Raw genomic sequence first — 22,786 nt, 5'->3', positions numbered from 1 at the left:
AGATGAACTCCAACGCTTTCATACACATTATGTTTTGTTGGAAGCTCGTACTATCTTTGAATGCCTTTTCATCACTTTATATTACGAAAAAATTGTTTTGTTCGCTAATGTATTGCTTGCTTATCTAAATAAAAAAAAGTTTTTTTACGACTTGTTAACTGCCCAGAATACATATGTCTTCCTGTACTATCTATTCACTTTTGCAGAAAATTTGTTAAACATAGCATTAGTACTTTTTGTTTCATTAACACGTCTTTAGGGATGACCACTTTAAAAGCCCACTGATTTTCAAAGAGACTGTACCTTAAATTCAAGGACCGAAAATAAAACAATCCTTCTTGATCATTGGAGGGGGGGGGGTGGTAAAAAGGGGACCTAAAATGTTGACTAAGAAAATTCCATTGTGACTTCACTACGTAAAAGATCGTAGACGAAATATAAAAGTAAAGTAGATCTCTTGTGACGAGATAAGGAGAGAACCATGGGCTAATTCCAGTCAACTACCCCCTAGGACAGGCCTTCTCAACTGGCGGCGCGCGACTGTTGCAACAACAAAACAAAAAACAGAAAGAAAGAAAGAAAATATATATTTAAGAATTAATTACTCAGCTAAATCAAGAAGTTGCAGTCTAAATTGAGCCCAAAACGCCTGCTTAACAAACAAAAAGAAAGGGGAATTTATCGTGTTTTTTTTTACCATTTTATACGAATCTAAACCTAAGGACTAAACAACAATTAGCTTACGATGGGATACCAATTTTAACATTGCCAATCTCTGGAAACATCTTGTTTTTGTTTGTTTGATTTTCCCTTTTTCTGACATTTCCCGTGTTTATTGCACACACAAAACTATATATAAATATACCTCCAGTGTAATTGTCCCCAGGAATTGTACCATTTTTTCCACATTAATATGAAATTATGATTGATTATATTGTAGAATGAAATGGTGTTAAAAATGCACAATTTGGGCCTTTAGAAAGTCCTAAATTGGACAGTCTGCAGAAATTGTTGGAAGAGAGAAGAGTGAAAGAACAGGAAGTGGTACTAAAACAGAAGGCTAGGAGCCGAGGGTTGTGGAACGGCATGATCGCCAAAGTCAAACGATATGGCACTTAGAAAGAGAGAGAAATCCACCAGCTTCAGGGAGCCACGCCCCCTGCTACCCCCCGTTAGGGCTTCGCCCCAGGACCCCACCTATTTTCGGCTCGGTCGCTACGCTCCCTCGCAGCACAGTCAACCATACAGGGTGGCACTTCAACTACAAATTCTTTTTGTTTTGGCACTTCTAATAAACTAGATAAAAGGCCAGCAGCTAGGACACATATCCTAGATAGAGAGAGAGAGAGAGAGAGAGAGTCATATACGCATGCGTGCTTACGGACGAGTGTGATTGGCAGTGAACAATTCTTAATCGTGCAGCTTACCAGTATATAAATGGTGTAGAATTGGAGGAATACTCTCCTTGGTGGTTGTTCAGTTAAGACATAACATCGCTAACAAACAGAGAGGCTTGAAGGACAAAAGATTTTGCTTGACAATCAAAATTGAATTTTGAAAGTGCAGCCATGGACTCGAAAGTTGATGTAGGAAATGCGGGACGAGAAGCAGGATTGAGTGACACTCCAATTGGAGAGGAACTTTATCAGGTGAGGTGACATTTTAAGAATATGAGAAGTTATTTAGTTGTTTTTTCAATTTCATTTCATTTACTTTTTATTTCATATCTTTTTAAAACTTTTATTTACAATATACATGTCATTGAATTAAATATCGACTATTTTCAAAATTCCGATTGAAAACATAAATTTAAATGTTTTATTCTATATGGTACATTAAGTCAAATAATCAGATAGTATTCCAGCCAAACATAAGAAAGGGCTCTAGAAAAGGCATGTGTGTATGTGTGTGTGTGTTTGTGTGTGTGTGCGTGGCTTTAATACAACTTTTTGAGTTAGATGAAATTAAAGATTTAGAATGGTGAGATATATTTGTTGGGTTGGTAGGAAGTTCATATAGAATAAAAATGTGTAATACTATCATTTTCATGGTGAAGTATGTTACATTTATGTCAAGATCGGGGGGGGGGGGGCGAGTACCAACTTTAGAAAAGATGAACAAAAAATAATTTAAGTATAGGGACGAGGAAAAGAAAATAGCAATTAAAATGGGAAAGCTGGGATCACATTTCTTAAAGTGGGAGCAGCTTAAGATTGATTAAGATTGTTTTCTTCTTCTCCACCGTGAGCCTGTTAAAAGGGTTTATACTTTATTTTGCGGCCTGGATAACTTATTTAGTATATTTTTCTTGAGTTGAGAATGTTAGCACACATCCCCTGAATGAGTAGTGTGTGTGTGTGTGGGGGGGGGTGGGTGGGTGAGTATGTTTGTGTGATGGAGGGGGCAGGGAGGGGGCAGGATTGTTCCAGTAAAATTACCTCCAGATTTGTTTAAGTTTTTTTTGTTGTTGTATATAAGTGAATAACATTTACAATTGACATATTATGTTTAGGTACTTATACGTTTACTTTGTTGCTAAGTTATATATACTGCAAATAAGTTTGTGTTCAATTATGTTTATGTAAAAGCATCAATATTGAAAACGTTTATTTTATTCAATTGTATGTTATAGTTTGTATTGCACATTTGGAGAAATAAAACAAAATTGTTTAAATAAAAAAAAAAGTGTGTGTGTGTGGGGGGGGGGGGGGGAGTAATGAATGGCATCCATGCTATCCATCACTTTATTGGAAATCATACTAAATAATAACATAGGGGTAGATGCCACGCGAATTTTGATTAATTAAAACAGTCATTTTTGGCTCAAAATTTGAAAGAATGTCTAAAATCATGATTTTTTATTGTGGACCAAGTATGTATGCTCTGATGAATACCTTTCAATTGATATAATCTTCATTAGGACTTTGAATTAATAAACCTGTTTGATATTTGAAAGTTGGATATTAAACACATACGTATAGTACAATAAAACATAAAACTGTGACTTACTCAAAATATCGGGTTATTAAAACTAGTCATATTTGACAGTTTTAAAACACAATAAAGCTGTACATTTAAATATTTTGTATTTGATTGAAACTATAATATATGTTGTCAAGCCACGCAGAAAAGTAATTTAATGCTTTTCGAAATGAGTCGATGTCTTTTACAAGATGCGCATTTTGAGTGGAAAACACTGTTCATGTTCATTTACGGTGTACATGTACCGTTTATCGCAATTCTTATAGGTATTAGCAATATTAGTTCATGGGCCAATAATTGAAAAGGCCCCATCCCCTTAGACACAATCTTAAATTAGAAATGCAATAGTATCAGTATAATATGCTTGCATTGACGCCTGTGTTTCTACGTGTCAAACGAAAACGCCTCATTCGGACTATCCAGAGCAGTGGAGATAACTAGTCGGCCGAAAGAGAGGCCTAAAAAACAACCTGGAACGAACCCCCAAAATACGTTAATTTTACCTTTTTTGGAGATGGGCCTCCTCCCCTGGCGATGCGGTTTTCAATTTTTCGAGGGCCAAACGAAAATTAGTGCTCACCCCCCCCCCGCCTCCCCCCCCCCCCCCCCCCCCGAGCGAATAATCGGCCGGCTGTTTCACCGCTTAATATTTTCTCACGAATTGGGCCCCCTCACCTGCCGCCGGTTGGATTCGCCCCTGGGTCTAACAGTATGAAATGAAAATTTTCTCCAAGGAATATCACAGAGACAGTAAATGCATTGCAAACTGGCAACATGGGTTCTTGCATTAGTTGAATTCTCGCGATACATTGACTTTCGACACCACACAGCTCAGGCAGGATGAAATCCTGCACAACTCTTGCGTTCGAAATCAAAATAGGAATAAAAACGGCGCGCTCAGGATGAATTTCTGCGCAACTTTTGTTTTCGAAATCAGAATATGAATAAATGTTAAAACAGTGCACTCAGTTTTTGCACAACTCTTGCGTTGAAAAATCAGAATAGGAATAAATCATAAAACGGTGCGCTCAGGATAAATTATTGCAGTACTTTCGAGCTCGAAATTAATCACTATAACAATTTTTTTTTTTTTTTTTTTTTTTTTTATTATTAAAAAAAAAACCGTTTTAGCCCTCCATAGGCTCAGGGTCACCCTGGGACGTATCCCTATCTTTTGAGGCTGTACGGGTCGGCTTGGGATTATAACACGGAGTTATAACTGTTTGCATTTTAAGGTTCGCTGTAGCGATTAGACATGCAGTAGAGCGGTTCCACGGTGACCGTACGTTGGGCGTACGGTAGCCTTGTGTTTCAAATACTCCAGCGGGTGAAGCAGTAGCACCAGTCTGGCCGCACGGTCGCCTTTCGGGCACCTTCCGACTACCTTGCGTATGCCTTAGTATTTGTTAAAAAGCTACGGCCGCTGCAGGGACGCCCTAATGCGACTGTGCGTCATCACTCCAAAGGCCGTAAGGCAGTCGCAGATTTTCTGTCTCCATAAATTAAAAATACGGCTACCCTAACATATGTGACCGCTACCCTATGTGGCCGTGGGAATGCTGCGGCGGTCCTATAATTGCTATTGGCAGTAGATATTTAAGACCGCACGGCCGCCTCGGCAAACTTCACCTAGGCATTAACATGAGTTAGTCTAATGCAAATAGGGCCTATAATACGGCCTTCGGTTTCTCAATGGGAGACGGACACGCCTCTATAGAAATAGAGAAAAGGTTGTCCCCCTTTATTTATAAACTGGTCAAGAAAATTGTCTAAATTCTGATTAAATTCTATTTTAAACAGGAAGAATGTGGGTAGTAAGATCAAACTTGGATTTGCATGTGTGACAAAGAGTGCTCTAACATGCGAAGTTCTAACCTTTGCAGCTCTGAACCTTTGAAACAATTAAACTTGTTATGAACCTTCGGAAAAACTACATGTTACCCTTAAATCTAGACTAAATTTACGTTTCGATGTTAATGTGCATGGGCAATAATGAAGATGACTGTTTTGTTCATCATAATGGGGTACCGTCGTTAATCTTTCTTATCAGTGCATAATAAATTCTCCTTCTCGTTGTATTCTTGCAGCTATTTCTGAAGAAGCATCAAGAGCTAGCTAACGACAGGCAGGAGAATCGTCCAGATTTAGATGAACTCAGAAAATTCCTTATATCAGATTACAGAATCTGCTTAGAAAGGCTTGGAATTACGGTAAACTTACACATTGTCGGAATAAAGTATAATTACAATAATAAAGATTATAATCGAAAATTGGTTTCTGTTATTCAGGATGGATCCTAAGATACCTATCGTGACGCATAAATGTAATTTTCTAATTGAATGAAAAAAAGTTCTATAAAAATATAACACAATCGCAAATATTTTCGAAAAATCAAATCAAGGGCAGTTTTAATCTACTCATGTAGGTCCCATGGACATCAAGTTCGGATTACGTCATACGTCATAAACAAATTCGAACGTTTCAATAGGAGACGCAAAAGGCCATTGGAATTACCGTAGGTTGATTTTTCAAAAGCCGTTGCGGCAATCTTGTTAGGCTGTTTCAAAGAAACGATTGTGTGTTTTCCAAAGTTTTATGATACAAAATTAGCCTTTTGTCAAAGAGTGAATAAATTACACATTAAGATCAGTATTATGAAAAGAACATTAGGAAAACCATTAAGAAACTTACTCCAAATACATATATCATTCAAATTTGCAGAACTTTCCCAAATTTTGGTCTGATATGAGACTTTCATATTATCAAAAGAAAATGTAAAAATGCTCCTTTTAATACACCTCATCATATAGAAACAACGTGAGATAAATAGTATATTCCCTTATCTATGTATTATTTAGAGAAAAGATTTAGACGCGTTATCGTGCATCCATGTGGCGGGTACTAAGGGAAAGGGATCGACATGTGCTATGACAGAAAGGATATTAAGGACATACGGCTACAAGACAGGCATCATAAGGTATAAATAAGCATTTATTTCATAATCAAAATAGACAGTGGTACAAATAAATCACTACTGTACAGAAATTTATATCACAATAAAGCAAACATAGCCCAGGACAATGGACATATAAACATAAAACACACAGGTTTTTTTCTACAGATATGATACATAGTTCAATGAGATAATATATATGAGCTAATCAACATTTCAGAAATATTAATTAACAAGAAATAAATAAGATATAGTTGGTGTTTTTTAGTTAGTATTTGAGATGTAGTTAATAGCGTTGAGAATAATTGATATCAATTGCTATAAACAAAAATTCACTTATACAATTATACCGTTCAGTCGTTCCGCTCCCTCATATACTCAGTCAGAATTAATGGGAAATATTTATATTTGCTAGGTGTTATGACGGTGATTCGACATTTACCCTGAGCTCAATACTTTAACTTTTGGTCCAGGGCAGGAGTGATTCTAGAAAGAAAGCAAGCAAATAAGAGATTGTGGGAGACTTGGGCTTTCTGTTGCGAGGGAGTGGAGCGACTGAAGTGCATAATTGTATTTGTGAATTTGTTTCATAGCAATGTTTATTGATTTGTTAAACAAAGTCACTTGTATTTTGTAAACGAAAGGCGAACTAGTATCAAGTACTATATGTGTTTAATCAACAAGTACCATTTCAGGCAAGATTCCTTTTGTTTCCACTTCTTATTTCGTATTTATACCCTCTCAAAATGAACCAATATCATAAAAGCAGATTGTATGTTCAGTCCTTCTATAGTTCTCCCCCTCTATTAGATATTCGTGAGCGAGTCCGTATCAATGGGGCGCCAGTTTCCCGAGCAATGTATGGAAGATATGGAGTAGAATGTCTTGAACTGCTAGAGAAGAACAAAACGAAATTTGGTCAAACAATCTCGAGTGGTATAGGTCCATATTCGCTGTTCACATTCATTGCATACTACATTCTTGTCAAAGAAAAGGTAAGACCGCGGTCAAATTTTTTTCCACATACTTCACTCGTATTGTTTTATTGGATTAATGTTAATACTAATATAATATTGAATATGGAATGCATCGTTGCTCTAGAGAATTTTGTATTACAAAACAACATCGGGGTCTTAAACGCTCGAAAATGAAGTGGAACATGAACATTGTTTGCAAAAGTGAACAATTTGACTTTGTTATTCCCGGCTCATTTATCCTGATTGAGGTGTCATATGAAAGGGCAGAAATTGAACTTTCTAGAAATATGATTTTCTCCCTGTAATTCAGATACCGCCCGCCAAATGACTTTTTGGTTTCCTCTCTTCAAATTGCTTTTAATCACTCATGCCTGAAATATGCATGATATAAGTTGCATCAAATGAAATAATTGTGATTAAGTTATGATAAAACATCGATAGTTCTCGGTTTCATTTTTTCTGGGACGCACTGTATACAGGATATGGCAGTATTATACTACTAACTTGTCGTTCATAGGTAGATGTCGCTGTTGTGGAAGTAGGACTGGGAGGCGAATATGATTCAACCAACGTTCTTTGGTATGTACAAATACTAACAATATCGCAAAAACTTTAGAGAAATCAACTCCTGTGGGCAATTGTAATACCTTTTGTGTATTCCACAGAAATCATGTTCAGATTGTGTACGTTTTAACTATTGGAAATAAAACATTGATACAATTATTACAGGAACTTAATACATGTAGTAAGCAAATATAAACCGACTACGAGGGTAATGGTACAAATAATCATTGCCGAGCCGAGGTGATCTCAGTTCAGTACACCGGTGTTAACAGTAATTATTGTTATTTATGAGGTTTAGTGGCAGGGGGCCTACAGTGAAAGCCGGCAGTAAGGAAAGGAGAAATGTTTTATGAGAACAACAAAATGTCTATTTATAACCGTTGTAAAATAGGAAGTTCATAACGGTAATTTAGAAGTCGCACTAACAAAATGATTTTTTTTCACATTTTCGATCGCAAACGGGGAAGAAAAATCAAATTTCGGCGGGCGAAGGGAGACTCAACGTTGAGTTATAAGGGCCTCATCTTGCAGCGGTAATCCCTCATTTGTCAAAATCATACGTCTATCCGATGGCTGGATAGATATACAGTCGTATATATGCGTATAGTTGTATAGTTGTACGGAAAGTGGCCTGCTTGCCCCGCCATATACCTCGCCATATTGACCCCCAACTAGCTCTTAACACGACCTTTACCCTAGGGTAACTTGCCTCCGTCTGAACAAGACTATTGACGTTTCTCTCTCTTTCTCTCTCTCTCCTCTCTCATTTTACCAACTCCATTCCAAAGGTCTCCAACTGTGACTGGTGTTTCGTCTCTTGCCGTGGAACATGTCTCACAACTCGGCGACACCCTGGCTAAAATCTCCTGGCATAAATCAGGCATATTCAAGGTAAATCTATGAATCTAAAAATGAAACTTCTGCCTTAATTTGCACTTCACTTTTCGAAAGTAATAGTCCGTGATATTTCCTATAAAGCTATGTTGCAATACGCCATAGCCTTAATATTTAAAAAAAAAAGGAAACAATGGGCCCACAAACACTGTGGTTGCCATAGATATAATATAAGAAACTGTGAGTCAAGGAGAGATAGGGTTTAATTCATGAATTGGAATGAAGAGGAAGCAGCAAGATAAAGATGAATACACATTAATAAAGAGGGACATTGCGTGATGCGTGATCCGAAAAAAATGGAGAGAAACGTAAGAAGTGAACATTTGAGAGAGAGATGGCTTTAAACTTCATCTTCGTTCAAAAAAACATATTTTTCAGGATGGTCGACCTGCTTTGACAGCGCCACAGCGAGAGGAAGCGATGACTGTGCTTGTACAACGGGCAAAGGAACGAAACGTAAGTCACAAGAGTTTAATGGTAATCAAAATAAACATGAGCGCCTCATTTTTTATTTTAGTTACCGTATGTCCAGTCATGTCCAAACATATTAACCATATGTCCAAATATTTTAACCACATGTCCGGTAATGTAATGGGTATTACTAGCCAATTATACAATACTATGACATTTTTACCCCAGTTTCTTTAAGTTTTAAACACTGTCAAAAGTTCTCCGTTGCCATATAGTAAGTCCAAAAGTTGAAGTATATTGTACAAGGGCCATCAAGACCCAAGGCTTTATGGTTCTTAAAGGTACTGAAAGACTTTCAGAACAGCAAGTAGTCAGTTAATAACGCACAATGGATATGTTTTCGTTTAATAAGTGACCGTTGTCAGTGTCGTCAGTGACTTTAATCACTTCTAAGCTTATATCCATTACGAAATAAATTTGTTCATAAGGATATTTCTCTTGAACCTTCCATATTTTGAATTCTTTAATTGTATTTCGTCATTATTCAAATATTGCTGTGGAGCGCTCAGTCTTAAACAATATGAAATTTTTGGCAATCATTTTGCATATGCTCAACCATATAGTTCAATGAAAATTTCTTCCTTCTATTTAGGCACCTTTGCGAGTTTGTCCTCCTTTAGGCGACTACGAATGCAATGGCGTCAGTGTCAAGTTAGGTCTTGCTGGAAAACATCAACGCATTAACGCAGCTTTGGCCGTTCAACTCACTAAAACGTGGCTCGATGAGAAAGCACCAGGGAGAGTACAATTCCAAGGTAATATTCAGGAGAGATACTCGTTATTAACCTTTTTTCTTCAGAGACGACATGGCAATATTTCAAAGCGAATAAATGTAGTCTATACGAGTCTCGTACTATGCATATTAAAGAAAAGAAGCGAAACACGTAACACATTTTATATCAATACTTGTAAACGTATGTAGGCACCCCCCCAGACATAACAATAAATTTAAAGGAATAGACATACTTGTATATTCAAATATATATATACTAGGGTTAGGAAAAATATTATGTTATTTTTCATATATTTCTATAGAATTTGTTTTAGTTTTATATTTGACACATATACATCCTTTTGAATACTAGGTATTGTGTTATTGGAGAGGTACTGTGGCCACATTTGTATGGAAACATAAAAAAACATTGTACGTATTCTTTTCATATAGGACCACAAGATGTAGATATCAGCGGCAACTCGACAATTGGTGATAAACTTGACGATGGGAAAGTTCAGAGAGCGACGCCATTCGTTCTGCCAGACGAATTCTTACAAGGTAATTTTCGCTTAATGCCTCTGGCTAACGAGGCCACCTTGCAAATAGCGAATAGCCAAAAATAAGTAGGATAATAAAATTCATGAGAAGTTAATCATAGTACATGCAGAGCAATGACATTGATTTTAATTGCACGGTAAAGTTACACACAGAAAGAATAGAATTACAACAGAAGCAAACAAATAATACCCAACACACACACACACACACACGCATTGTATGGGTTGAATACAACAAGCAATGATTAGAGTATGACTACGATGTGCGGATGAGCGGATAAGAGATTTACCTAATTTTGGTGATTTTGAAGAACCTTTGGAAACATTCGAATGCGATGATATTCTGGTATTGTTGATACGAAGTACAGGAAGGAACATATATATATCCAGAAGTAAATTTGAGAGACTTTCGTGCCAAATACAGTGTTCTTATGAGTGTGTGATCTTACTTCATTGAAAGCTATAGTCCCACATACGCATGGACTATATCGAGATATCGTCACATTGAAACGGTGAGATAACTATAATAATCATCATTATTACTGAATATAACATCATTTTGAGCATAAAGTGACGAAATTTACGAATGGATCAGAATGTCTCCCACTGTCGCAACGAACAAATGTAAAGGAAATCCAGGAACTGACAATTTTATTTTCAAACTGCCAAAAGGAATTACAACACCCAGCATTCGTTTAGCCATCAATTTGATTTACCGCTCGGGATTGCCTGGCAGTGACAGTGATATTGATAACGAAATTGTGGAAAACAATCTTGTAAGAATATACCCCCACTTGAACCGATCAATTTGTCACCATTTCATTTTGATACAAAATAACAGTGTACATGATATCAGCGGTGTTACTAACGATAATGCTGACAATTGCCGCCATTACATATCAGAAAGCGGAGAAGGCGACCATCCTGATCCCAATGAGGGTACGCCAACGGATCATGACCCTATCTTAACAATACCCGAAAGGGAGGTGAACAAGACTTGTATATGTAACAAAATGGATCCTGAGCTTATGCTATTAAAGGAACAAATACAAACAATGTCAAAGACCATTGATGCACTGATTGAAAAGACGGCTTATAAGACTCCGGACAGTGACCCAATTCAAACGGAGAGTGGCCGCAGCCAGGTCGCTGACGAAATGCCCTTTGAACGCCAGGTCGCTGACGAAATGCCCTTTGAACGCCAGTTGGCTGAATATCGTGATAAGCAAAAGCAATCGTTTAGGTCAATACCTAACAATTCTAATCCTGATGATAGTCCAAAAGAGAATAAAGCTCAAATTCTACTTGTCGGAGACTCGATGATTAGACGTATTAGACCCTCTAAACTTTCAAAGCGAACAACAGTGAAATGTAAAACACTTCCTGGTGCCAAAATAGAGGACGCGTATGAAGTTATTGATGGTCTGGCAAGGCAATTTAAGCCCGAGGAAGTTATTGTTCATCTCGGCTCTAATAACCTAAACAATGATGATGAAGACGAAATTGTTGCGAAGCTGTCGTCGCTATGTCACGAAATCGTGACACAGACTGATGTCAAATCGATGACAATATCAACCATAATCCACCGCCGAGATGAATCCCCACTAGATGGCGCCTTTGTGGACAGAGTGAACGCCCACATAAAACTTCTGGCCAATGAGCGTGGATGGGCGATTATTGACAACGATGAGATCCGCCCCAATGTTCATCTCTCTATAGATGGCGTTCATTTGAATAGAAACGGGGTCACTATGTTTGCGCAGAATATAATACGACATCTTCGGCCAGATACTTATCGCAGTCCACAGCATTCTTTTCAGAATCGTCAAACAACCAATCACAGGTGGAAACCGAGAGGAGCAATGTTTCCCCGCGACTGGATGGACGACTTGGAGACTCGGAGAGGATACCCCTACACGGATCAATACTATTAACTACGAATACTGCAGATGAAAATGATGCATACTATAGTCTGGAAAACGGATATATCAAGCCTTTTAGTGGAAATGGTCTAAAAATTTGCCATGTAAATATCAATTCGTTACCAGCCAAGATAGATGATCTAAAATATACTCTAAAATATAATCCATTCAATATTATAGCTATAACAGAAACTCACTGTGATGAGACCATACCAGACTCCGAACTATTAATAGAGGACTACAACATTATTCGTAAAGACAGAACGAGACACGGTGGAGGTGTAGCTCTTTATATACGAAGAGACATTAACTATACACGGCTGGACTATGTAAATGAACTGGAAGCCATATGTGTAAAGGTCAAAGTATCTCGTAACGAAACTCTTCTAATTTGTGTATTATATAGACCACCAAATGTTCCAGTAGAGTATTTCGACCAAATCTCGTGTATGATGGAAAGGGCGATTAGCGACGATGTAGAAATGATTTTACTGGGAGACTTTAATTGTGATTTATGTCAGGATAGGTTAAATTCAGATACAAAACATTTGTCATCTTTGATGACTGGTTTCTTATGCACACAATTAGTTAATGTTCCTACCCGAGTCACTATGTCATCAAAATCGATAATCGATCATATTTATTCTACCAACCCAGACAAACATATTGTCACTGGTGTATATAAAACCTTCTTTAGCGATCATTTCTTAACTTTTACAATTTATGGTGAGAGTTGCCACAAACCCTTGGAAAACTTAATAAGCTGGCGGGATTTCTCCAAATTTGATTATGAAGGATTTGTAGTTTCAATGACACAAAAGCCTTTCAACGACATATTTCAAATTACAGATGTCAATGAAGCGTGGGAGAAATGGTATAACCTAACAATGGAAGTTGTGAACAAATTTGCACCACTTAAAAGTAAACGTATGCGTAGGAATCCTTGTCCATGGGTTTCTGGTGACACCATTCAATTGATGAATACTCGTGATCACTTTCATAAGAAAGCTCTACAAACCAAAAGTGATTTAATGTGGAATAGATACAAACATTACAGAAATTTAGTCAATAGGATGGTTAATCAACAAAAGAAGACTTATGTTGACTCTCTTCTGCAAGAGAATAAGGGTAATCCTGGTGCCCTATGGAAAACATTAAAGAGTTTAACAAATGCAAACGTGTCTGAAAAGATAACGTTACAAGTCTCGGGAAATGAAATAACTGATTCAGAAGAAATAGCAAATATTTTCAGTAATTATTTTAGTAGTGCTGTGAAAAGTTTAACAGACAATTTCGGAGCATCAGGTGATGAACTGATAACCACAAAATGCAGTACAGCCGAAGATAATCGGTCGAAACCCACAGGACTGTTTGATCTGCCAGTCATTGATAGCGAGTTTGTAAAGAAAGAAATTAAGGGTTTCCCGATAACCAAGGCTATAGGGAATGATGGACTAGGTGTCAAGATTTTGAAACATGTTTGTAACATTAACATTGTCATAGATACTCTGACGTATTTATACAATCTGTCACTGACAACGGGTGTAGTTCCTGCTGCATGGAAAATAGCAAGAATACAACCCATCTTTAAGAGTGGAGATAAATTTCAAGTATGTAATTATAGGCCGATAGCCATTCTCCCTGTCTTATCCAAAATAATAGAAAAGGCAGTGAATAAGAATCTCCTTGAATATCTGTCAGAAAAACGACTACTTAACCCCAAACAGTTCGGTTTTCGACCTAATCATTCATGTGAGACCGCCCTAATCTGTATGGTCGATGAATTAGCAATGAATGTTGATAAAGGGTACGTGAATGGATTAGCACTCATAGACTTACGCAAAGCGTTCGACATGGTAGATCACCGTATTCTCATAAGTAAATTAGCTAAATACGGTTGTTCTGATAAATGTCTCACTTGGTTTAGGTCCTATCTTAATGACAGAAAACAATATGTTTCAATGCAAAATAAAAAGTCAAACATCATGAATGTCAACACAGGAGTGGCTCAGGGTTCAATCCTTGGGCCCCTCCTGTTTACAGTCATGATAAACGATCTTCCCACGCATATAAGTAAAGGGAATGTTTATATGTACGCAGATGACACGACAATATCCGTCTATGGAAACAATCCAACAGATATAGAAATCCAGCTTAACAATGTAATGCAAGAAGTAAATGAATGGGTTGACAGAAACAAGTTGATCCCCAATCCAGAGAAGACCAAAGTCATGCTAATAGGCTCAAGGCAAAAATTACATCGATTTTCAAATCTAAAGTTGCATGTTACATTAAAGGGTAAATCTGTTGAATGTGTTGATGAATCTAGGTGTTTAGGTGTAACCATAGACTCTAGCCTTGACTTTAAGTTACATACTGAAAAGGTGTCTTTAAAGGTGAAACAAAAACTAGGTGTAATAAGAAGATTAAAAACATATTTTTCTACTAAACAATTATCTGATATATATTGGGGGTACATTATACCCCATGTTCTTTACTGTTGTAATGTATGGTCGCGCAGAAGTGTCGGGAATTTCAATACCTTAAACAAATTACACAAAAGAGCTGCCTACATAGTATCAAATAAGTCATGGGATATACCGTCCCTTGATGTATTACAGTCACTATGCTGGCCAACTCTTGATAAATTGTTCTGGAAAACAATGTGCTGTTTAATGTATAAATGTGTAAATAGAATAACACCCGGAATCGTTTATGACAGATTTATACTCGTCGACGATGTTTCAAAACGAATAACTCGCAACACAGATAAGAAAATGTTGCGATTGCCAAAATGTAAAACAGAATTTTACAGGAAGTCATTCATTTATTCAGGGAGTGAAATTTGGAATGATCTTCCACTTGAACTTAAAGAAGCACAGAGCCTAGCAGTCTTTAAGAGAGCTCTAAAAGAAAATCTCACATGATAAGGTGTTCTTCTGCATAGTTGATTTTTATCTTGACTTCATTTTCATTTTTTACTTGACTTCATTTTACAATGCTTATAATTATCATTAATTCTAAACTGTTGTTCTATTGTGCAAAATTATATTCAGTTAATGTATTCCTATGTTTTGGTTTAATTTATTTTCATAGTTGATTTTATCATTATCTATTCAGTTTTTGAAATGTTACTTCAATCCATTATCATATAATGTTTAATTTATTTTTCATAGTTGATTTTATCATTATCTATTCAGTTTTTGCCATGTTATTTGACTCCATTATCATACAATGCTTATAATTATCATTAATGAATTGTTGTTCTTTTGTGTAATATTATATTCAGTTAATGTATTCCCATGTTTTTGTTTAACTTATTTTCATAGTTGATTTTATCATTATCTATTATGATTCAGTTTTGTCATGTTACTTGACTCCATTACCATATAATGCCTATAATTATCATTAATGAATTGTTTTTCTTTTGTGTAATCTTATATTCAGTTAATGTATGGCCATGTTTTTGTTTAATTTATTTTGTAGTTGACTTTTATTATTATCTAAACCATGCATATATTGTGTTAAATGTTTAATAATCCGATATTGTACAGTTCTAATTGTAATTTATGTAATTTTTTAATGTGCTGTTTTTATAATCAGGGCTCTGTGGAAGACCAGGTTTATATTTTTGTATACTGAACAGACTACCCTGAATAAAGAAGTGAAATAAAAAAATAAAAAAAAAAAAAAAAAAAACCAAAATTATCTAGAAATATTTATTTCTAAAGACATCTTCAAGTAATTTGATATACTCCAAAGTGTGACACATATTTCGACAATACAGATATCAATAGAAATACATATGGAACTTGAGAAAAGTATTAAGGGATATTGCATAGTGAAAATAAAGTGATAAACAGTTGCTGACGCTTATCAGCAAATGTCGTTATCAAATACTGTATTTAAAGCAAATGAAATACTATATTTATCTATTTTAGGCAGCATCGAAAGATAAGTCATTTACTTTGTTTAAGCTATATAATTAATTTATCTTTTGAATATTGCTCTCAGGATTCGAGTTATCCAAGTGGCCAGGACGTAACCAAATAATCCGGAAAACCGGCGTGACTTACTACATCGATATTGCACATACCAAAAACAGCGTAGCCTTCTGTAAGAATTGGTTTGAAGAAGAGGCATCGAATGAGGCCAAGATGATCCCAGGAGTCATCAAAAAGGTCCTCATTTTCAATCTAGGCGGGGATAGAGACGGTTACACGATCCTACGACCTCTTGCGGTAAGTATTCGTTTAATTTACCTTCATTCTACGTCATTAAAGTTGCAATGTTGTAATTGAGCTAAGGAAATAGCCAACGTTGTCTTCTGTTCATAAATTTTCACCTCACCTTCTATTTCAAGAGAACGTTCTTGGAGAGGTTTCCTATTGCTTTTCCTAATGCGTGATGAAGACAATTTTAGTTTGAAAAGAGAAAATCCAAACACAATCACATATTCAACACCACTATGTAATTAACGTAAATATAAATAAATTAAAAAGAACGAAATAGGGGGAAATATTTTGATGCGAACAGTTCGATGAAGAAAAAAAAGTTAACAAGATTGTTTTTTTTAACTGTGTGTGACGAACAGAAGACACATTCATGTAAATTACATTTATTACATGCACATTTGTTATTGACACCTCCTTCCTGGTTGTTTTCAGTTAAGTATATTTCCTTTCTTTATATCTTTAATGGTTTTCAATGAAGTGATGTTACTTCTATCGGCCATTATTTCTTCTTTCATGCTGAAGAAATTATCCGATCTATTTTCTTCGTCAGGAATACGGATTCGACGCTGTTGTGTTTTCAGTCATGCGAACCGTAGCATCTCAAGAAAATGAAGTGAGAGGTAAATCACGTGATCGTAGCTAAAATTAACACTTCAATTTAAATCCTCATACTTTAAGGCTTTGCCATCTTGGAATTTAAATCAAAAAAAGATCGGGATGGATAAATCCCATCAAAAGTCCGGTGAGTAAAGTCAATGCGGGTCGACCTTTTTATTTTGTTATACGAGCCTTTTTTCAGCACCCCCCCCCCCTTTCAGCAAAAGTCCGGTGTGTAAAGTCAATACGGGTAGACCTTTTGCTTTTGTTACGAGCCGGAGAGTTTGGGAACACGCACGGTATCCCTCAGTTCACGGAGTGGGGGGGGGGGGTTCAAATACACATAAAAGCCCATAAACAATTTTTAATCAAATTTAAGAGACAAATCTTGTTTAGTGCCTCGTTATAAATGATTTCATTCACCTGTTACGAATAATTGTATTTGAATAGTTAGAATACGAATTGCATACATTCCGTGTTGTTAGGTAGACAAGCCATTTAAATAAATAGAATAACATATGGTACCCGAGCTCTAGTTTGTGCTACAGATTTTGGTTTCAATATCACTTTATTTATAATTATAATTATCAACAAAAATTGAAGAACAAAATAGAAAGACCGCAGAAATTAGAGGAAAGCTTAAATCATGCCAAACGAATGACTTTGCAGCGCTGCTACACCATATCATTGTGAATAGAATACCATTGCATGATTTTATTATATAAACTTTTAGTTTAAAATCCTTGTCTATTACTAATTTAGGGTTTTATTCTTAAATTTATTCAGATTACAAAACTATTCAGTTGCTAGATGATCAGCTGATGAAATGCCACCAGCATCTGGCAACCTTCAAGAAGCTCCATGGTGATATTTGCAACTCATTCCAAGATCAACAATGTCATCGTGACGTCATGCAAGCGCCAATCTTTAAAGTAACTCCTTCCGCTACAGAAGCAATTCAATGGGTTTTAGGCTCTCGTATGTGTCTTGATGATAGGGAATCGATGGACATGCCCGATGGTGGAGGATTCTTGCATGAAGCTGACCATCTTCAGGTTTTGGTCACTGGTAGTAATTTCCTTGCCGGATCGGTTATCCATGTTATCGAACCTAACATGTTCGATAAAGTAGAGTACTAAAGTTTATTTTCTTGGAATGTCTTGCCGGGTCAGACGTCTATATTTTAATTGTTTTTTGGTTAAAGGAAAAAAAACGAATCGCGCGATTTAATTTGTAAAAATAAAGTGCTTATTATTTTGTCAATACTGTATAACAAGCTTGGGTTTTCGGTTTCTTGCAATTATTTGTTCAAATTCAAAACAATTTTTTTATAATTTACATATTTTTACTCAGTTTCAGAAACGCATGTATTCAGATTTATTCATGGTACTTCTTTATTTGCTTTTCATTGCAACATACCTGTACTTTTTGTGTGATTTATTTTGGAAGGAAAAACGATGTGGTTATACCCTAAACCCAAATTTTCCAAAGATGTGCTCTAAATGAATGGAAAGCAACAACAACAACAAAAAAACGAAACAATAACAAGTGCCCCTATCAGCTGGTATGACCACTTTTCCGGCCTCTATGTTCTTGCGAGGGGAAGGGGGTGTACAGCAGACAACGAATTCCTCCTTCATTGAATGACAGACAACAAACGTATAACAAAACTACACTGTTGGTCATAATGGTGGAATATTTATTTTTACCCCAGTTTAGGGAAGGATTTAAAAAAATTATTTATTTCTAATAGATATAGATAATGGCATACATTCTCAGATTGTATTGAATATTAATTTGCGAGTGTTTGTTTTGCGTGACTGCTTAATCATAGGTGTGCTACTATGCTAATCAGCTAAGGGACCTACGTCCTTAAGTCATAATTGACAGTAATGAGGAATAATGCCTCACAAAAGGGCACTAATGTATAGCTGATCGACACGATTTTTATCCTGGGGCCTCACAGTAACGAGGCCATTGCTTAGCCCCTGAATCATGACTGTACGCAGTGTTTGCTAGGGTACGCGGCCCCTTCCACAAATCCCCGAAAACGAAGAAAATGCAATAAATTGTCAAAAATTCATTGCATTTTCCCCCGGCCCCCAACAGGAAAAATTTCTCTGTAGGGCCATGCATAATGGTTTAAGGCATGGCCACACAGTTCCCTAGCTGATTAGCATAGTAGCACACCTATGATTAAGCAGTCACGCAAAACAAACACTCGCAAATTAATATTCAATAAAATCTGAGAATGTATGCCATTATCTAGATCTATTAGAAATAAATAATTTTTTAAAATCCTTCCCTAAACTGGGGTAAAAATAAATATTCCACCATTATGACCAACAGTGTAGGTAGAGAGATAGAGAAATTGAGGGAAACCCGTAAAAGATGACCGGACTCCTTATATCATGCCTCCCGCGCGGAAAATAGTTGCACCACACTGAATACTATCTCGCATTACGCTTCATAGTATACAAATATATACTGTTTTGAGAGATTCTAGATGAAATTATGGGCAAGAGTTGACTCCAATAGTACTATTTGAGTCACCGGGGCCCATAGTTTAAACCAGTAACTCGAAAAGAAGGCAGGGTTTATTGTTTTATATCCTGCATCAATTTTCTTTTGGGGGAGCAGTCAATAGCACCTTTTGCAAAATTGTTTTTTTAATTTTTGATCACGTGAAGAGCTCTTGACCAATCAAAAACCAATACGTTGTTGATGCAGTAAATAATGTGGTATACATCCCCACCCACTACACCTTCTATAGGCGCACAGTTTCGGATGAGTACCTATAATGATAGAAAGGTATAAACAAGTTCTGAAACGTATATAGAGCAATTGAATTTTACCTGGCACCATGGATGAATTAGGGTGAGAAAATTAAAATGCCTAATGGAAAAGGGGCAATGTTTGGATTCATGAAGAAAACAAAAACATATTAAAGGTGCTTAGACATTTATCAAATTCTTGTTTTTGTTCTTAAATCAGAAACAGTAAAAGGATCAATGTATGCAATCAGTGGAGGATTTCACTCTGCCATGCGCTATTTATTTTGCTCATTAATCAATATACATCACCCATGTGCGAATATTGTGCTGTATATTTTAGGACGGATAGGTTGCGAAAAGCGTTAAGTTAAAATTCCCCTCATTATGATTGATTTTGCTGACGAATTATGAAAGTTACCGGATAAGCTAATATATTATAGGTTACATTACTTGATTCTTTAACATTAATAGGTAATGTATACTTAAACTCAGATAAATATCAATATGTTAGCGCTCACCTGATCAAAGTAGGCTTTAAAGATAAAGACCAGTTATAGTCATGCGATTGCATTGTGAAAGAAACGTTGTGGAGTCGATCAGAAAAGGTTGATCGTCTAGCATATAAGTATTGGTGTGTACTGCAAGGTTCTGGAATCATCAAAACGATAAGAAATTTGGCCCAGTCTTCGAAAAGTTACAATCACTGTACACAGAAAGATGTATATGGGACTACGCACACGTGCGCGACACGTGCGTTTATCTCTCACATTCCAATAGATAAACTAATTTACCAAATATATCAATTAGTAGGGGGTTTCCCGGCAAATTGTTATCATCATGTATTAGTCAAAACATATTCTTTCACATGATTGGTAATAAGAGCTTCCATTTCATTTTTTGAAATTGGGGCGTTTCCAATACTGGTCTTTACCTTTAAACAAACATTTTACAATCGACCCACCGCACCTGTTATTAAGAGTTCAATTATCTGAAAGTGGAGTGAGGTCGTCGTTAAAATGATAATCAAATATTACGTCAAATATAGATGAAGCAGGGTTATGGAAATAAAGATCAGTTAGTTCCTCTTTTCTCGGCTAGTAAGAGTATGTGACATTAAAGCCGTGCCGGGCGCTCGACTATTTAAGTGCTATGTGCATGACGAAACGAAAAATGCCCAAACCGGTTAATATAGTAAAAAAGTGACATCCCTCAAAATTCCGGTTACCAGGAAAATAACAAAATTTTGCTGCGATACCCATTGGTTTACGTGTTAAAATGTTCTTTGAGCGAGCGCGGACACCATACAGTGCTTTTTGCTAGCGATTCCCAACTGATCGAAAATTTCAGTCGATTTTCCGGCAAAGATAAACGGATAGTTTCTCAGATTTTGCGTGATGTTTTAATCAATCTTCACTCATTTAAAGGAGAAGGTAAGAAATCTTGGTAGTTTTTTTGTGTCAATTTGGTATATAAAAGGGATATCGACTGCTTTAATATTCGAGGACTGGCTGTTTCTATACTGGTTCGCGGGCAAGTTGCATCCGCTCCTATCATGTGATAGGAGCGGATGCAACTTTCGTAGCAGTCGATATCTCTATATAATCTTCGTTTAAACTACTGGAGCTTCGGCTAAATTTGTAGCGACGTTATAAATAATAAAGTGGACTTCAACTGTATTTCCGAGCCTGTTTCGTATTCATTTTGTTTCTGAACTCGTACTCTCTCTCTCTCTAAAAAAGGGTGAATTTTCACTCTATTTTCACTTTCTTGGGAGTGACGTCCGTGATCACTTGCTCAGGAGTGAATATCGATTGATTAAAAAGTGCTCTTTGAGAAGAAAAGATGGAATGCTTTCTCTATTTTCACAGCATTTTCACTCTCCAGAGGAGTGACGTCCGTGATCACTCGATTTTTTTTTTAAATAGATAAACGAACTAATTTATCACGATTTCTCAAACCACAGTATTAATTAAAATTGTACGATAGTACCAGTTACAGGTATTTAACAAAAGTTGTTACGGAACTATTTACCCGGGCACAGGATTCCATTACGTTTTTTAAATGTATAGTGTACAGTACTGAAAATGAGGGAAGTGGATAGAGAGAGAGAGAGAGAGAGAGTATGGGTGACAGAGAGAGAGAGAGAGAAAGAGAGAGAAATAAATAAATAGAGAGATAGAGAGAGAGAGAAAGGGAAAGATAGAAAAAATGGGAAAGAGACAGCATGATAGAGTGAGAGAGAAAGAGTGAGAGAGACGGACAGACAGAGAGAAAGAAGGAGAGAGAGAGAGAGAGAGCGCGCGCGCCTGTTGGAGATCAGACATACGGATAGACAGAAAGAAGAGGGAGAGGGTGGAGAAAGTGATATGGACGAGATGATACTTAAAAAGTAGGATAGATTGTAAGTAAGCCAAATTCTTCGCTTTCTAAGATTACAACTTTTCATTTTATTTACAGTATGGGAGCAGGAAGCATGCAAACAGGGGAAATATATATTGATATATTGATGTCAAGAAACATTGTTTTATAGCTTAATTTATATCTTGACCTTGAGAGGGAGCTATTCAACATAAAGAGTTTATTATTTACAATTTCATAACTTTAGACTCGATTTCAACCGCGACAACGATCACTGAACATTGTAGGATCGTATATGCTTCCAATATGTTCATTTGAACCAAATTCATGACCCCATACCAAAACTTTGTATTACCTTTAATGAATGGTGCCATATATTAAACTGTGAGTGTTTTTCGGGGGTAACTATTGCTCATTGCGTGGTCATTGACTGGTCATTCAAATATAATCGATCTATAATAAGTCGATGGTCAATATGGTAAAACCATGTTAGAACAAACAAAAACCGATATATGTCACACTGTCCCACATGTGAAAGGGGGTGAAGAAGAAAAAATAAAGTAATTTTAGAATTTATCAAAAATAAGAAATTACACAAATGAAAACAGTGGTAATATCTCCTTTTTATGTTATCATACTTGTGTATTTTTTTAACGTATGACCTGATGGAAATTGCTATTTTCATATTGATTAGAGCTCTACTTCATCATCATCATATACAGCCCTGCTGTTTAAGGCTTATTCTGTATGGGGTAAGTTTTAATGATAATATGGCGTGGTGATACAA

At 36.3% G+C, this 22,786-nt stretch overlaps 1 protein-coding gene across 1 annotated transcript; it reads left to right on the top strand.

Annotated features, from left to right (window-relative positions):
• Positions 1-1,402: 1,402 nt before the first annotated feature.
• On the top strand, positions 1,403-18,526 carry LOC105445392 (folylpolyglutamate synthase, mitochondrial). The gene is made up of 12 exons (XM_030972644.1): positions 1,403-1,649; positions 5,070-5,192; positions 5,841-5,959; positions 6,729-6,930; positions 7,430-7,491; positions 8,265-8,367; positions 8,749-8,826; positions 9,434-9,596; positions 10,007-10,114; positions 16,050-16,276; positions 16,821-16,890; positions 17,654-18,526. Exons 1-12 carry the CDS (start codon positions 1,569-1,571, stop codon positions 18,004-18,006), a joined length of 1,689 nt encoding a protein of 562 aa, XP_030828504.1. The 5' UTR covers positions 1,403-1,568; the 3' UTR covers positions 18,007-18,526.
• Positions 18,527-22,786: the final 4,260 nt, after the last annotated feature.

Source organism: Strongylocentrotus purpuratus, unplaced genomic scaffold, assembly GCF_000002235.5.
Source record: "Strongylocentrotus purpuratus isolate Spur 01 unplaced genomic scaffold, Spur_5.0 spur5_scaffold_6, whole genome shotgun sequence".
Classification (NCBI taxonomy): Eukaryota; Metazoa; Echinodermata; class Echinoidea; order Camarodonta; family Strongylocentrotidae; genus Strongylocentrotus; species Strongylocentrotus purpuratus.
The sequence above is the reverse complement of the archived record's forward strand: the minus strand, read 5'-3'. Positions and strand labels throughout refer to the sequence as shown.